The 16,843-nt window shown below is 40.9% G+C and overlaps 2 protein-coding genes across 2 annotated transcripts; one reads left to right on the top strand and one right to left on the bottom strand.

Annotated features, from left to right (window-relative positions):
* Nucleotides 1-271: 271 nt before the first annotated feature.
* Nucleotides 272-8,612, bottom strand: LYRM7 (LYR motif containing 7). Its single transcript, XM_041399620.1, has 5 exons — nucleotides 8,546-8,612; nucleotides 6,427-6,499; nucleotides 5,759-5,829; nucleotides 3,195-3,276; nucleotides 272-797 (listed from the first exon to the last, which is right to left on the bottom strand). The coding sequence occupies exons 1-5, from the start codon at nucleotides 8,579-8,581 to the stop codon at nucleotides 721-723; spliced, it is 339 nt and encodes a 112-aa protein (XP_041255554.1). The 5' UTR covers nucleotides 8,582-8,612; the 3' UTR covers nucleotides 272-720.
* A 3,859-nt stretch (nucleotides 8,613-12,471) lies between these two features.
* HINT1 (histidine triad nucleotide binding protein 1) lies at nucleotides 12,472-16,450 on the top strand. Its single transcript, XM_041399624.1, has 3 exons — nucleotides 12,472-12,641; nucleotides 15,235-15,339; nucleotides 16,113-16,450. Exons 1-3 carry the CDS (start codon nucleotides 12,531-12,533, stop codon nucleotides 16,275-16,277), a joined length of 381 nt encoding a protein of 126 aa, XP_041255558.1. The 5' UTR covers nucleotides 12,472-12,530; the 3' UTR covers nucleotides 16,278-16,450.
* Nucleotides 16,451-16,843: the final 393 nt, after the last annotated feature.

Here is a 16,843-nt window from a genome sequence, read left to right as displayed (position 1 = left end):
GAGGGGGTGCTTTCCTCTCGTTCACCCGTATCATCGACCGGGGGTGATACGCTGTCCGTTTTTGGTGGTGGCTATCGGACTGTTATTACAGTCGCGAAATAAATTTTATTTTTCATATTTTTATTAAAATTGGCTGACTCGCAATTTTCATTTATAACACTTAGGTTACGTTGTGTCTGGGTTCTCTTGTGCTGTCATCTGAGAACTCAAACCCTAACATTCCTGCTCATTCCAGAGTGTGTGCAAGAAAAACAATAGACATGCTCTCCCATCTGAAAAACACAAATAATTTATTCAGACAAACCTTTAAGAACTCTGTCAAGCATCACAGTATACTAGTGTACAATTAATGACAACTTCAGAAATCATGCTTTCGGTGCAAAGAATAAATTTAACATTATATGCCACAAGATGATTTTTCATTACTTCAAAGAAGCTTATGATTGACAATAAACTTAAAAATAAATATTGTCAGTATTAAGTACTCTATTTAATTTTTAAATAGCTTTGAAAAACTCTGGATTGCAGGGAAACAATCTCTGTCTGAGAGCTGTCATAATCAGAAACATTCCTGGCTGAAGTAACACAATTCATGAGTGTATTTTTAAGTTCAGTGAAAGCATTACTATCTTCCACAGAACAAGTGCATGATGATATCCCAGCACTCAATAAAATCAGTGAGTTGATTTCAGTCTCTTTTTTCCTGGTAACAATATTTCCTCAGGATTCTTGTTTTTTTGTTGGTTTATCTAAGTAAGGAGTGTTGTCCTGTAGCAGATCTTTCCTGGGTATGAGTACTGAAACAGAAAAAAAAAAAACTCAAACCAGTAAGACTATAATCTTATGGAAAATACTATTTCAAATTCTAAAGGCATTTTTACATTTACAAACAAAAAATCCGGTATCTAAAATGAGGATCTGAACTGGTAAGCAGCATCATGATACCCACCTAAGACAAAATCATACTGAGATTTTACTTTCGGCTGGTTACAATAATGTTTTCCCATCTCCTTTAACAAGCATCGAAAATTTTGATATTAAGAAGCCATTAAGTTTTGCAGTAACTTTTAGCAGGGGGGTGAATGGCATTTTTTTCAAGCCTGAGTCATATTATGCTTACTTCAGCAATTTCAAAAATGAATACTGGATTTGACTTAGCTCTCTCACCCAAGTCTTGGAATTTAATCTGTAATATTTACCTTGTCACACCTATTTTGAAGGCCAGCAGGAAAAGAAAGCCCCTAGTGAAAGTCACTGCCACAATATTGTCACAGAACTGACTATTCTGTGTCCTCGTTACCGAGTCCCCATCCTACTCAGCTGCACGCCCATGTTTTCTCTCCTCCTCCTTCTGTTGCTGATACATCTGGCTGTCCTAACCCCATCCCTACATACTTGCACAGCATTAGAATATAAGCTAGTATTTGAATGTGACTCCACTTGGCTTTTGCAAAGGAAGTTCTGCCTCAGTCTCTGCTGGAGTTCTCTGAATGGTGCTTCAGAGGTTACCACAATGTGTTTGGATTCCCAGAAGTCCCTCAGTCAATGCTTTAATAAAACAACAGCCTTATTATGACAGAAGTCTTGCAGAGATAAGTCACTGGTTAAAACTGTAAGACGTGAACAATAAATGATCAGGTCATCCACTGAGTGACGTCAAACGTGGAGTTCTACAGGTATTTTTGCTGACATGTCACTGTTCAACATATTTGTAAGTAACCTGTGAAGAAAAGGTTTTTAATTATACCATCCTGAACAATTTCATTAAGATGTCTTACTGTGAAAAATAGCAAGACACGCTTAAGACCTGACTGAGTAAACTGATGGACAAAATTACACCTGGAGACATGCAAAGCATACAGGTCAAGAAAAATACTAACTTCACAAAGTAAGTGTTAAGTTCAAAACTGATTATGACCACTCCAATAAGTTTAATGAGTACAGTTTTTTAAAAATAAGTACATAATATGTATGCTTGGCAGCCAAATTTAAATTTAGAATTAGCAGTGACTATTACCAGGAATCCAGTTGAAAATGAAAGAGAGAACATGACTGTGCCATCGTTGTGTGTATAAATGCCTCCTTGCCCACAGTGTGTAGTGAATAGCAAGAATAATCACAGGCATTCACCTGTTGTTTCTGAGAGCTGTTTCATGGGGGAAGTGAACAAAAAGGAGGTAACAAAGGACTTAAAAACTCACGAACAGCTTGGTGAAAATGAAAAGTAATTGAAGAGAAGCCCATTGAAGATAATTAAACCAGAAAACATCCCTGACTCAGGAAGTGCTGCCAGGTGTGAACAGCTGAAAGATGTGCAAATTCACTTTGCCTGCTCCTATTCTTCAACTGTTATCTGCCTGGAATCACCATGGAAGACTTGACACTGGTCCAGACTTATCTTGGGCCTTGATCATAATTGCTGTTTTAAAGTTAAATGTTTTATCAAACCTAAACCTGAAAATTGGTACAAAACTTTACAGACAACACTAAACAGAAGTAAAAGGAAACAATGTACACAGCTGAAGATTTCCTGTATTCTCTTACTGCGCAGCTGTATGCTGAGCCTATCTACTACTTCTCTTTTTGACTGCAAGATAAAAGAACTTCTAAACCAGGAATCAGGATTTCAAAATTTGATAGTCGTTGCATTGAGGTAATCACTGTATCACAAATCTTACACAGCATAACCTGAAACTGAAATTGTTGGAAAAAATTTTTGGAAATGAACACTCAATCCTCAAAGAAAAAGCTTTTCTTTGGTCAGTGTATATTCTGCACTTGCTAATGCTCCTCAGGCAGCCCCTCCCTAGTTGGTAGAGCAAGCACCTACAGATAGGTTCTGTGGCTACTGCTTTTAGACATATGCTGACTAACTAGCCTGTACATGCATGCTGACTAGCTATCTAATTGCTGACCTTCCTAATAGTTACAGCTAGGTAAGAGCATTTAAAGTAATCATGGCCTCTTTTTTACCAGCCTCTATACTTCAAAACATTTGTATGGAAACTTTGTACCTTTGAAACCTCCACCTGTCCTAGGTAGCAACATTAACAAATAGCTTAGATTAAGAATTTTGCCAGAGAATAACAGACAGGCTACTTGCCTCACTATTCCCTTCCTTATTTTCACATTCTGTACTTATTTACTAAACTGCAACATATTTAAGTATCTTTTTAGCATGCAGGCTTACTCACCTATTTTGTCAGAATCTGTGTGAACTGCCTGAATAACAGAAGTTCTGAGAATCACTTCAACATCTGAAGCTATTTTAAGAAGCTAGTAAAGGGAATAAGAAGAGAGGAACAAGAGAGTAATTTGAATTACATGTGACTGCTTCTGAGATATTTTCCAAACTAGACAACTATTCAAATAATAAAATCATTTGGCTGTACTACTCAGTTACTTATGTACTATGTATACATTACTTTTGCCTTGGGGATCCTGGAATAACTTACAGATTGACATGTAAGTGACCTTGACACAGAGCACATAGTGAGGGAAACTGGCTCAGTAACATACACCAGTACCCACATCTATGTACCCAATTAAAACTGCAAATGAATAATGTGAAATGCAACTACAAAACCAATTAACTAGTTTCCAATGATCAAAGACACTCACTCACACCTCAATAACATTCAACTTCTCATAGTGAAAGGGCAATCTCATTCTTTCAACAGTACTGCTCCTGAAATAAGCAGACAAAAACAAGGGCAAAACATGACAAGAACTAAGAATACTGAGGTTTCACAGTAGAACTCTGCAGAAACAAGGCACTACCTAAAGACTACCCGAGGCATCAGAATTTGGCAAAAGGCCTAGAATTCCTTCTCACACTAAGAGGATAAGCTGCAGCACCCTTGCTAGGTTTGCTGAGCCATTAAGAAAAGTCTAATACTTGTTTGCATGATACCTGTGTCAGAAATAAATGAAATTGCTCAAGTGAGACATTTCAGAAGACATGCTCACACTAGGAAGTGGCATGTACCAACAGAAGTGGATCTTTGCAAAGGCTAGAGCTCAGTACTTGCCATCTACACTGCACTGCTTCTCATGCTCTGCCCTTTTAAGGGCTTGGAGCAGGTACCCTTCAGTTCCCCCTGCTAGGCTGCATGCTCCTGAAGCACAGCTTCCTCTTCAGATTGACCTTAAGGGAATTCTGCTAGTAGGTCTGACACTTGTTACATAACAAGACAAGTCACAGGAAGTGGAAATGACCAAGGTAACTTCATAAGTGCACTCCGCATCTGAACAAAACTGGTGCATTAGATTCAGCTACCACATTTCTCATTCTCATCCTGTAGACATTATCTCGATCTCCTTATGTCACTGCAAGCTTGACATGTACAAGTACATACAGATACGAGTACTTGTCATCGTATTAGAATACACTGTAATTTTCTATTCTGGCTGGTAAATACTCCGTATTTTAGTTTCTGTCCAAAGCAGAACATTAACAGCACCACATTCATGCAAGCAAGCGCTCAAACATTCTGAAGTCCTGTACAAAACTCAATTCCTCTGCAACTAAGTCTTTTCAGTGTGTACATGTAATAAATATGACAGCTTCTGTGATGTTCTAGGAGTGTGTACCTGGGATGGAAGTCTAGTATTTCTTTCACTGACACAGCTAATCAAGTATCAGCTAACCCATAATAAAAAGTCACATATGTGTAATTTGTAGGTTGTCTAGAAAACAAATACAGATTCCAGAACTGCAGCGAATATTTTTCCTGTACATCTATTAAAAAAAAACAACCCTGAACACATAACTTAGCTGATCAGACAGTGGCAGCACAAACACTGGGTATTATTACAGGAGGCTGATAACAAGCTGAAATTCAGGAACTCCTAACTAAAAGGTCAGAACTATTTACATTACTGTTCAGTGGCTGGCATGAGGAAAAGGTTTACATTTTATTTCTTCAAGGGACAGATGTAGGCATTTTCTTCTAACCAGTGCCCAGTGACAATCTAAAGACAGTCTGATAAAAGGCTGAATGACAAGGCCTAAGTTATTCAGTCTGTATGGAAGTTAATAGCTAAAATTATCTAAACCACAGAAATTCCCATTCAGTTCACAGGAACTTTCAGAAAAAAAATGACTCAGCAGAATGTGTTAAGGCAGCAATTGAGCAAAGGTAACTAACTTAGTGAATTAACTGCAATGCTCCACTTTTAATGCATGGTAAGGAAAGGCGAAGCAAAAAAATCCCTGTAGTATAATTAAGAAATGCTACAACTATACTATACTACAACCAATCATAATAATTTTGCTGGTTTTTGCCTTCCACAAAGATGCGGAGTCATTTGTGATAGTAACTGAGCAGATTGCTTAATTTGTCTGTTTGTTTCTGTTTCCCTAAACAACAATGAGCAGGTACATTGAAGTGACCACAGTGCAGACAGGTATTATAAGCAAAGCATAAAATATTTACATGAAAATTTCAACTTCAAATATTACCTCATAAAATTTTATTATAAACTTCAAACTAATCACATTGAACTATCAGAACACACTTTCTATTTGGGTATTTTTGTATGTACAAGATTTTATAACACAGTATTAGTACCATTGGCAATATCTATATATTTATAAACAAAGATCCATGCAGAAGTCTTTCTAAACCAACCTGGGTTTCATGATGTCTCAATGTCTCTACAATGGTTTAAGAGATCCTTTAAGTAAAAAAATAAATTTTAAATATTCTTATATAAAGTGGGAGAAAACCCCAAACAACAGAAAGCAATAAAGTACCTCATTAATCTTCTCTTCAGATGTCTCATCTCGGTTATTTCTGAATTCTTCATTTATCTTTTGTCTTGCAGCTAAATAAAGTAAACATAAAACGAAAGAGTGAACAAAAACTGTATTTTGAATTTGTCACTGCCCCAAAGTTAAGAATCTTAAGTCCTTTATGGCACATTCTGATCAAAGTATTTCAATGTAAGATCTCCATGGAATTCACATGATGTCACATTTTAAGTTGATTGGTATACAAATAAAATAAGAGTCCAAATTTAGCATTCTGTATTGCATACACAAGGTACTAAAAAAGCAGGATTAATCCCTTGAGGAAAAACCACACATAGAGAATTAATTAGTACAGCTAACCATGCTCTGGCTGGACTGAAGAGAAGTTAAAAGAAGCAAAAGAAAAATATCTCCCAAGAGGATTAGGAACATCTAAAAAAGAGATGTTTCCCTTTCAATATATGTGTTGGGTGCTTGAATCTAAGGACCATTTTTTTGTTTCAAATTAAAGGATATCTGATTATGGACACACAAGTTCTCCCAATTATTACTTGAAAATCATGGAAGTAATTTGAAGAAAGATAATTCTTAACATAATCTTTCTTTGTATTCCAAGAAGAAAGTTCCACGAAATACAGGTAAGCACGCACCACACAAAACAAGTATCTCACCTTCGAGGGCTTTGGTATCATTTTTAAAAACTTCTTGCCGTGTTCTATGTAACAACTTAAAAAGCTTCAAAACCTGCCAATACAACATCAACAGAATTAACTTATTTGCTAGCAGGATTGTTAGTTAAAATGAACATGTTACAATTGAAAATGTTTTGGTTTAAATTTAATATTCTTTCCATTCAGTACAGAATTTGATGCAGAATCAATAGATAAGAGGCTTTACTTAAAAATTCCTGATTAACACTTGCAGCCAAAGCAGATGTGATGTTATCAAAATCTTAGCTAGGTTAGATATCTCAAATTACCCTAAAATGCTGGCACCACAGTACTAAATAACTATTGGCATGATGGAAATACAATCCTGAAAATACATGGACACAGGCATTATTTATTGTGCCAATGACAAATAAACCCAACAGAACTGGAATAACTCTAAAAGTCAAGTTACTTGAAGGAATTATCAAGGTTACATCAGTGCATATTCTCTAGCTACTGAAAAATATAGAAAAAGAAATGGCTGAAGTATTCTCACATAAAAATCTTCTGCAGGTGGTGTGGCAATACCAGTGCCAAATCCTTCTCTTAAATACAACTGCCAGGTCAGCAAATGAACACTTCAGTAAAAGCAAACACTCAGAAAGCTGGGATTTACAATGCAGAGAAGACACACCTGAATATGAATGAAAATCAAACCCCCGGAAAATCACAGCTCACCGTCATGTGGTTTTGCTTGACCATTCATACAGACTGCAAGGAATTACAGAAACCCTCAAATCCTTATGAGACTTTTCTGGTGTTTGCCACAGACTGAAAAGCATCTCTGACAAGCACCAGAAAAACGTAATCTTGATAACAATATGCCTTTTGAAGCTCCTTCTAGTACTTCCTATCATGTTTTGGCACCTCTAGAGGGCACAATTCCAGGTACTTCATACTAATCTCAATTTGTTATCTCACGATTAGTATTCCAAGTATTTTTTAGAAGGACACAGAATGAACACAGGGCTGTAACTCAGAAAAAACCCAGAAAATTAACAGAGCCATGTTGCCTAAAACTGCACCATTCCCTAGATGGATGAATCTGTGGAAAGTAAACCCACAGAATTAAAAAACAACAAATAAACTTCTTTTTTTGCAGATATTTTAATATCCTAAAATTTTTATACCCCACAGTATATTTGCCATATTTTCAAACAGCAGGTTCATATTACATGTGGTTTTGTGCTGAACACATGTATGGCAAAACTTGAAATTTTTATGGTTATTTTCAACAATTCATGAGCCATTTTCAGGCATCTTCCTACGCATACAGAAGTCTACAGGCTCCTCACAAGGGGAGAAGGAGGGGCAGGCACTAATCTCCTCTCTGATATCCAGTGACAGGGGACACTCAGGCTGGGTATCAGAAGGTTCTTCACCCAAAAGGTGGCTGGGCACTGAACAGGCTCCCCAGGTCAGTGGTCACAGCACCAGCCTGACAGAGTCCAGGTAGGCTTTTGCACAACTCCCTCAGGCACACGGTGTGACTCCTGGAGATGGTCCCGAGCAAGACCAGGGGCTGGGCTCCATCATTTTTGTGGCTCCCTTCCAACCACGGATATTCTCTGGTTCAATTTCTGCAACCCCCTCCTGGAAACTTTTCACCACACCAGCCACAGTGGTGAAAAGCTGTATTAGCTGTATTAGCTTGATCAAGATGTATTAACACAGACACCTCTGACCTCTACAGCCACCTGCATTAACAGAGAGCTCTGCTCCAAAACTGGGCTCCAAGACACTTCCGAACGAGGTACCGACAGGAAATCACACCGTAGTAATGAAACGGCTTATTAATTCTTAGGTCTTTGTTTTTTCCTATCTTACTCTCAGGAGACGTGCTTTTGATGTATTTTAACCTCTGCTTATCACATCTCCTCGCTTCCTTTTCCCGCAATGCTCTTTGCGTGCAAACCGCTACTTTCTGTTACCTAGTTTTTTAACTTTCTTGTCCTGAAAGTCTATGTTTTTTGGCTCTACAAAAGCTACAAAGCTGCAACCTCCCACCACGGACCGCATACGCGCGTGTGTGTGTGTCTCTGTGTGTCTGTCTGTTTGTCTCCGTGTGCGTGTCACTCGCCTGCCCGCGGCTCCCCATGGCGCCCGCTGCCGGCATCGTCCCGCCGCCGGAAGCGCCGCGCCGGAAGTGCTCCGGCGGAACGAGCCGCACCCTCCTGCGCCGCTGCCGATGCCGCCGCCAATGCTGTCCCCCGGGGGCCGCCCGACGCCGCCACCGCCGTTCCGAGCAGCCTTTGTGCCCCTGCCCCGCTGCCGCCGCCGGCGGGGCTGCTGCGGCCTTCACAGGCTCCCAGAAGGGACTTCCAGCCCAGCCCGGAACGGACCACAGCGGCTCGTCTAGTCCAATGTCCCTGCTCAGGCAGAGACATCCCAGAGCACACGGCACACGATTGTGTCCAGACAGTTCCATCCCCACTGCGGAAGACTCCACAAATTATCTGGGCAATCTACTCCTGTACCGCTCACCCACACGGCAAAGAAGTTCTTCCTCGTGTTCACAGAAACTTCCTGTTTCAGAAACATCGGTTTCTGTCCACTGCCCCTTGTCCTGTTGCTGGGCACCGCTGAGAACAGCTTGGATCCTTCCTCTGACCCCTTTCCTTCAGATACTGACAGACATTGATGAGGTGCCCTCAGCTGTCTCGAATCTGATCAGGCCCAGCTCCCACAGCCTTTCCTCAAAAAAGAGACGCTCCAGTCCCATCTCCACTGCCCTCCGCTGGACCCACTGCAGGAGCTTCGTGTCTTTCTCGCACTCTGGACACAGCACTCCAGATGTGCCTCAGCAGGGCACAGTAGAGGGGCAGGATCACCTCCCTTGAACTGAAGGGAATGCTCTTCCTAATGCACCCCAGGATCACACTGGCCTTCTTGGCTATCCAAACAGTGCCAGGACTCGGTGTGCCAAGGTCTGGCAGGAGGCTGCCACTGCCTGCAGGAGGAGCTGAAGGGGGTCGATAGCAGGCAGGCAGTGCTGCCCACAGGCTCCCCATTCCACTGGAGTGGTCTGGCCCAGGGACCCCTGCCCTCCAAGGGGAGCCACACTGGGGATGAGGGGCTGCTCCCTGCCCAGCACCCCCTACCAGGGCCTGCACATCATCGCCCAGGGTGGCACAAAGACCAGTGTGTTCTACTCCTGAACAAAATTATAATTGTTTCAAATGGGTAACTGGACAGCTGTCGCACAGTTTCATAGAATGGCCAATGAATGATGATGTTTGATGCATCTTCAATTCAGTTTTTATTTTGCCAGATTGTTTCCTCGCTCTTGCAGTTAGAACAACCAACGGCGGTTTGGAATCCTTCCTTATCTGCAGTGCTGTCTTCTTTCCCAGTCTGTATTTTCACCACTTCAGAAGAAAAGTTGTAGTTACAATTCCTTGTTTCTGAGCTTATCAGTAGAATCTCAGGACCTCTCCAGTTTCTAGGTACCCAGCTGTACTTAGAAGAGGCCAGTTGCACTTTTCAAGGACACTTGGTTCTCAGGATCACAGCTGCCAAACTGGCAGGCTTTTTTTCTGCTGGTGTTACCCAACAGGCATATTCTCCAGTCATTTCCCCTCTCTAGTCAGGTCACTTTCTTGGCTGCTCACATCAAGTTCCCCACAGCCCTGGCTTGCCTTACTCACACTCAGACCAACCCAGCCTTGGCCTGCCCACATCATGGCCACGCCGGGTACATCTGTAAAACTGAACTGCCATTCTCTTGAAAAACAAACAAGCTTATGGTTCAGTAACACATCATTCAGCATTATAAAGACAGTATAAGGGTTTTCTGTGCAATCAGCTTTACTGCTCGGTAGACCTCTAGCTTCAAAACACAATCTATTGAATAATTTCACAGCAATTACATTGTACGCTAATTGAAATATGGGAACATTAAACTATTACTCAATAATTTCAATATTTTTATTATTAATGCATACTTGTAAGTGCCTATTAAATACTTATTTTTTACTATGTAACTCATAAAGAAACTTGATCTGTTAGCAGAAGTGATGTTTATTCATAATTTATTTCCAAGAATAATTATTGCAGGTGTGAATGAATGAATAAATTAGGTATTTAAAAGGAGGGTCTAATTCATTCATTGTTTTATTCAAAATAATAAAAGTTGCTGTTTACATAGTGAGACAAAAATATGTGCTGAAGTCAACTACATGAAAAAAAAATGGTTTTGCTTTTTTGGAGAAACTTCTAAACTTGTCTCTTTATGTCTTCTCTTAACATAGAAGTATACTTTCTAACTAAATCCACATCAGTGTTCACCCACATTGTTCATGTATTTGCTGAATAACCTTGGTTGGACAACAATATAATTCAAAGAAATTTGTCCCTGAAGCACTTCTTTTAATTGTCATAAAGCTCCAATACCATATGTAGGACATATACATGTCAAAATATCTTAATCCAGAACACCATCTAAGGAAGAGAATAAAATTTCATTGTTTAATGTACTTTATCAGATTTTTTTTTTTTTCAGGGTATTTCATGATAAATTATTTCAGACTTACTACCAGAAATATATGACAAATTATGCTCTTTTTGTAACATGTTCAGGTAATTGGCTGCGGAACCATATTCGGTTTAAGCCACTTAGCAATATTTATATATAAATGTCTCTATTAATATGCTCCTAGACAAATCTTCAGGGAAATCAATATTTTTTTTTTTTTTTGTGAAGTTTAGAAAAATCATAGAATCTAGAATTGTCTGGGTTGGAAGGGACATTAAAGGTCATCTAGTTCCAATGCTCCTGCGATGGGCAGGGACACCTTTCACCAGACCAGGTTGCTCAGTGCTCCATCCAGCCTGGGCTTGAACACTTCCCTTGCAATTTAAAGACTTTCCTCCTTGTCCTGTCACTACATGCCCTTGTAAAAAATCTCCCTCCATCTTTATTGTAGGCTGCCTTCAGGTACTGCAAAACTGCAATTAGGTCATTCTCAAGTCTTTTCTTTTCAAAGCTGAACAATTCCAATTCTCTCAGCCTGTCCTCATAGAAAAGGTGCTCTGTCACTCTGATCATTTTTGTAGCCTCTGGAGTCACTCCCACAGTTCCATGTTCTCCCTGTGCCGGGACCCCAGAGCTGGATGCAGGGTTCCAGGTGGGCTCTCAGCAGAGCAGAGCAGAGGGGCAGAATCCCCTCCCTCCCCTGCTGCCCACGCTGCTTTGGGTGCAGCCCAGGACACGTTTGGCTTTCTGGGCTGGCAGTGCCCATGGCTGGGTCATGTCCAGCCTCTCAGCCACCAGCACCCCCAAGTCCTTCTCCCATGGGCTACTCTCCATCTCGCCCTATGTTGATAGCAGGGGTGGCCCCGATCCAGGCGCAGGACCTCATACTTGGTCTTGTTAAACGGCATGAAAATGAAACTTTGCTGTTACTCCACAAGGTTTGTGTTGTTTTTTCCCCTCTTCTTTTTCATTTCTCCTATTTAATGACTGGTGTCATAGATATATTAAAAAAATCCATTTACAACTAGATGTACAGCTGTGTAACTTTGTGTTGCCCTCCGTGAATTATTGCTTGGCTATACTGATAATTTTGTTTCATAGTTACGAAATTACTTATGTGCAGAAGGGCTGGCACGTCAAACTGCCCTTCTGCAGGACCCTGATCCAAGAGCACCAAACACCTGCAAACTTTGGTGGAAAAGCTAACGCAGCCCAGCCTGGTGCAGTCCGCAGGAGCTTGTCCCAATAAATCACGCAGGCATTTGGGCTGGATTTGATAAGCAATACTTCTGCCCACAACAGCCTCTGCTGGGACTGCACTACTTTTTCATTGTCGTGTTTCACTTCGCAGCGTTGATCCCTGCGCGGGGCCGGCAATAGTTCCTCCCTCCGGATCCCTCCGCGATTCCCGGGTCAGCGAGGGCGCGCCAGTGCGTGGGCGGGGACCAGCGGGACAATGACAGGCGAAATCGCCAATCAGACGGGCGGGCACGGCCAGATGCCAGCGTTGGCCCAATGAACGCTCTGGAGGGCGTGGTCTCGGAGGAAGGCGGGGCTGAGGGCCGGCGGGAGCCGCGCGGGAGCCGCCGCCATGGCTGACGAGATCAGCAAGGCGCAGGCGGCGAGTCCCGGCGGGGACACCATCTTCGGGAAGATCATCCGCAAGGAGATCCCCGCCAACATCATCTACGAGGACGACCAGGTGCGGGCTTTGCAGGGGCCGGGGGCGCCGCGGAGGCGCTCGGGAGAGTAGCGGGGCGGGCGGTGAGCCCCCGCGTTTCCCTGCACCGCCCCTGGAGCTGCGTCGGGCTCCTTGCCAAGGGTCGAGGGTTCTCGCAGCTGGTGTGGGAACGTAGTCGTGAAATCTTTACCACTTCCAGGCAGCCTTCTTGCGGGTTCGGAGCAGAGCACCCCAGCTGGCTGCTTGTGCAGGTCCCGATGTGCCTCTCCGTAGCCTTACAGAGGTTACGCAGCTCTGCCTGCTGGGCTTTGACAGTGAACCTCCGAGAGGGATTGCTGTGCACCACAGCACGTTAGGGCCGGAGTTAAATAATCAGCTTTAGAAGAAATGCAGCGGCTATTCCCAAAATGCAAACTAACTGGTATTTAGTATAAGATGTCCTGCACTTTTTTCCCCCCGCTCTTCAGATTGAAATACTGGAGCTCCCTTAAGAGGAGCTTTTGCTTTTGAAATAAAGGGGTTATTCTCAGTGTACAAGAGACTCGCTAAGGACGCAGTTTGTCAGATTTATGTGCTTAAAAATAATTCATAGCTTGAAACAGTGTTTTCTTAATAGATGGGAGAATTGTTGCAGTTGCCATATGCTCTGAAGAATATTGGAAATGTTCACTGAAATGTTCTGAAAGCTGTGCTTATGTTACTGCTCTGTGTTTATGTGAAGGTGTGTGTTCTTTCTTTACCCGGGTCAAACCTCTGTGAGATTTTTCATCAGCTGCGGTGGTTGCAGCAGAGTAAGTTGATCACTGCTTGATTAAGAATCAGGCCATTGGTTTTGCTGAGTGTATAACCTACTTGGGCGGCCATTTGTATGGAGTATTTTCTGGAAGAGTCATTACCTGCAGTGCATCACTTGATTTTTACTTCAAACTATACAGAAATGTAGAATTTCTAATTGACTGGTGGATGATCTTGAATTAATTTTGTTTGCCTTATGGAGGTCTTTTTACAGGTGGCTGGAAGTGTTAAAAGGAGAAGAGTAAAGAAGGCCTTTAATCAATAATTGACCTTCAGAGAAAGGGAAATACTGAAAAGTACAAAGTCTTTATGGAATTATGCCTTATCACTGTTTTTCCGTTTGAATCTAAATTTCCTGAAATGAAGTTTGGTTTCCAATGCACTCATGAATTTCTGTGATTGTGCTTTTTCCTAAATGCTACTTCTGCTTTCTGTGCCATAGAAAACTATTTGCTTCCAATGTTTTGCTCTTTACATTCTTTGACGCAACTTGGCCATTGGCATTCTGCCTCTGTGGGACTACATATAATAGAAAAGCTGATTACAAAATTGTCAGCTCTAAGTATGATTTATTTAATTGAGTGCAAATTAGTTTTATTAATCAGTTACATACTTACTGTCCTTCCCTGTTTGGAAGAAATGAGCAGTTCATCAGAGATTCAAAACTGAGTATTATCTTCTTAAAGATACCTTAAAACTAGATAGATTTGATGTATAAAAAATAAGTTGCATAAAAAATTGATGCAAGTTGAATTTGGGCTTTTCACCAACTTTACTCTTGACAAAAGCCACATTTCTTCTCAAAATTAAAACACAGTATAGTTGCAAGGAAAATTAACTTTATTGATTCACAAAGAAAAGTAACTGGGAAATAAGCATTTTGAAGAATCTAGGTATGTGTTTTTACGTATACACTGTCTGTGACATAACCAATTACTACCAGGTGTTACGGTATTGAACGTGATGGGTAAGTCAGAGATATCCTTGGACTTAGGGTGGCAGAGTACTTCCTGTTCATCTGCACATTTGTCGAGGTCCCAATAGCAAGTCCCAGTTCTGTGGCTGGCCATTTGTACAGAGAGACACAGCTTCATTTTCTCTTGCCTGTTGGCAGTTCCTAATTTGATATTGAGTGATGCATGCTGTGTATGATTGGTTGTGATTTTGGTATTTAGTCAAGATTCAGCTAGTCACTACAGACAGATGTTTGTATTTCAAAAGTGATACCTTCCTCTAGGTTTGAGAATGCCTGAAGCAAAGCTGGTGTTAAAGCATTACTCTGAAGTACTTGGTGCTGTTGAGAACAGAATTTTAATATGGCCTCAATCACATAACTTCAGGATCTTTGGAATTGCCTTGGTGTCTTTGACCAGGGAAATATTCAGGCATAACTGGAAGATGATTAGTAACTCTTTGCTATTTATTTTATTAAACATGGTGTTAATAATAAAAAAAGCAGCAAAAATGTACTTTTTATAGGCATGCATGCCAACAGCTCTACTAGTTGTTATGCATGTGTTGCAATAATAAACCTTGAACCTGATTGCATATTGCTTTGCTGAGAAGGCTGTAGCTTTTACACAGTACTTTACAAAGCAGTGAATTTTTTTTTTTCAGCAGGTCTTGGTAGGTAGTGTTTTGTGTTTAGAAATTAAAGGATGTAGAATAATATGTCACTCAAGAAAATTTAACATCTCTGCTTATGTTTGGGATATCTGGTAATCTGCTGAAGTATGTATTTAGTGGGGTATATTGATTTACTGTAACTCTTTCCTTTCTCCAAAGCAAATTATATTTTATCTGTTTCCTGTTCCTCCAGTGCCTCGCGTTCCATGATATTTCACCCCAAGCTCCAACACATTTCTTAGTGATTCCGAAGAAGCCAATTGTCAGATTGTCTGAAGCAGAAGATTCTGATGAATCTGTAAGTACTCTAAAGGTTTTCTTTACACCAAATTGTGCTTCTCATTACTTCATAATGTACTAGGCTGTCCCCCTTTTCCTCTTCACATTTCAAAGAGGCACAGTAGTTTTCTGGTACTCTCATGGTTGTCCTCTAGCTTAAAAGATAATGGAGTTAAGGTTTTCCAGTAAAATTAGCCAGAGAAAGCAAAATATATCTGTGTCGGTATTTTTCATGCAAAATGAATTGTTATTTTTTATCTTATATCCTGATGACTATTTTCATTGTTTGCATGCAATACTACTTACTCTAATATGGGCTTGGGGGTTTTTAGCAGGTCAGAGGTGAAGAAAAGGAAAGTTAGCTGAGAGGTGCTGAATATTTCATTTGTAACTAAAAGCATCAAGCTCAAAGATTTTGTAAACTTTACATGGTAAGATAAAGTTTATTTTCCACCAGAATTATATATGTTTTCAGAAGAAGTAGTGGGGGCTTTAATAATGAAGTAAATTAAGCTTCTATGACACATTTGTTGTCTGTTACTGCCTGGCTTGAAAAAGATTAATAGTTCTATTTCCCCCCTATATTACACATAGCCAGTTTTTCTAGTTTTTCTTGGAAAGTGTCAGTTGCAGGCAGACAACAATTTGACGAACAGTGGCTGAATTTCTGAGAATTAACTTACCGGCTTATTGGTTCTCTGCTCTCATTCCTTCCCTTCCTGCCCTTCCCCTTTTTTGTGTGTTTTCTGTTGGTTGTTTTTGTTTCTTTTTTTTTTCTTCTTTCTCCTCCAGCTTCTCGGGCATTTAATGATTGTTGGCAAGAAGTGTGCTGCTAACCTGGGCCTGACCAACGGATACCGGATGGTTGTGAATGAAGGGCCTGAGGGTGGGCAGTCTGTCTATCACGTACACCTCCATGTTCTGGGTGGTCGCCAGTTGGGCTGGCCTCCTGGCTAAGATTTGTACGCCACAGGAGTTAACTGCATGCATACAAGTTACCACCGAAAAGATTTAATATGTTGTCCATCGATCTAGCCACTGTTAGTGTATTGTTTTTTTTAATGTGTGTCTACACAGGGTAATAAATGCTCTGAACAACATTCGCACAATAAAGATTAAGCATGTGGGAATTGTCTCTGTCTGGTGTGCCTTACTCACGGAAACACTTTTGCAGTTGAAATTATGTTCTCTGGAGTTTAAAGCACAAAACATGTTTCAATCTGCTAACAAGTCTTCTGTAGGAACTGATTTGCCAAGGCATTCAAAATCTACAGGTGCAAACACTTATCAGAGTTTCATGTCTTCTGGGAAGAAGTCTAAGCTTTTAGAATGTGGTATGCAAATATTTGTAAAGCCAGCATAGGCTGCTGCTGAAACTTCTAGAAGGTGAAATTCCAAACATGCTGTTCAAGGGCTGTGTCAGTACAGTATGTTGGGAACAGACATTCTGAGGCTCCATTATTCTGGATATGAGAATGGGTGAAACGATAGTCTTAATGGCAGCTGCTATAGTTCCGTAGCAC

The sequence above is a fragment of the Onychostruthus taczanowskii genome, unplaced genomic scaffold, assembly GCF_017590055.1.
Source record: "Onychostruthus taczanowskii isolate IOZ18803 unplaced genomic scaffold, ASM1759005v1 scaffold167, whole genome shotgun sequence".
NCBI classification, from domain to species: domain Eukaryota; kingdom Metazoa; phylum Chordata; class Aves; order Passeriformes; family Passeridae; genus Onychostruthus; species Onychostruthus taczanowskii.
This window is presented reverse-complemented; position numbering and strand designations above follow the sequence as displayed.

Excerpts from the sequence above, each read along its gene's own strand:
- LYRM7 (XM_041399620.1), bottom strand. The coding sequence starts at position 8,581 with ATGCCGGCAGCGGGCGCCATGGGGAGCCGCGGGCAG. Across the intron at positions 5,830-6,426 it reads TGATACCAAAGCCCTCGAAG|CTGCAAGACAAAAGATAAAT; the intron begins GTGAGATACTTG and ends TACTTTATTTAG. Across the intron at positions 3,277-5,758 it reads CTGAAGAGAAGATTAATGAG|CTTCTTAAAATAGCTTCAGA; the intron begins GTACTTTATTGC and ends TCCCTTTACTAG.
- HINT1 (XM_041399624.1), top strand. The coding sequence starts at position 12,531 with ATGGCTGACGAGATCAGCAAGGCGCAGGCGGCGAGTCCCGGCGGGGAC. Across the intron at positions 12,642-15,234 it reads TCATCTACGAGGACGACCAG|TGCCTCGCGTTCCATGATAT; the intron begins GTGCGGGCTTTG and ends CTGTTCCTCCAG. Across the intron at positions 15,340-16,112 it reads CAGAAGATTCTGATGAATCT|CTTCTCGGGCATTTAATGAT; the intron begins GTAAGTACTCTA and ends TTTCTCCTCCAG.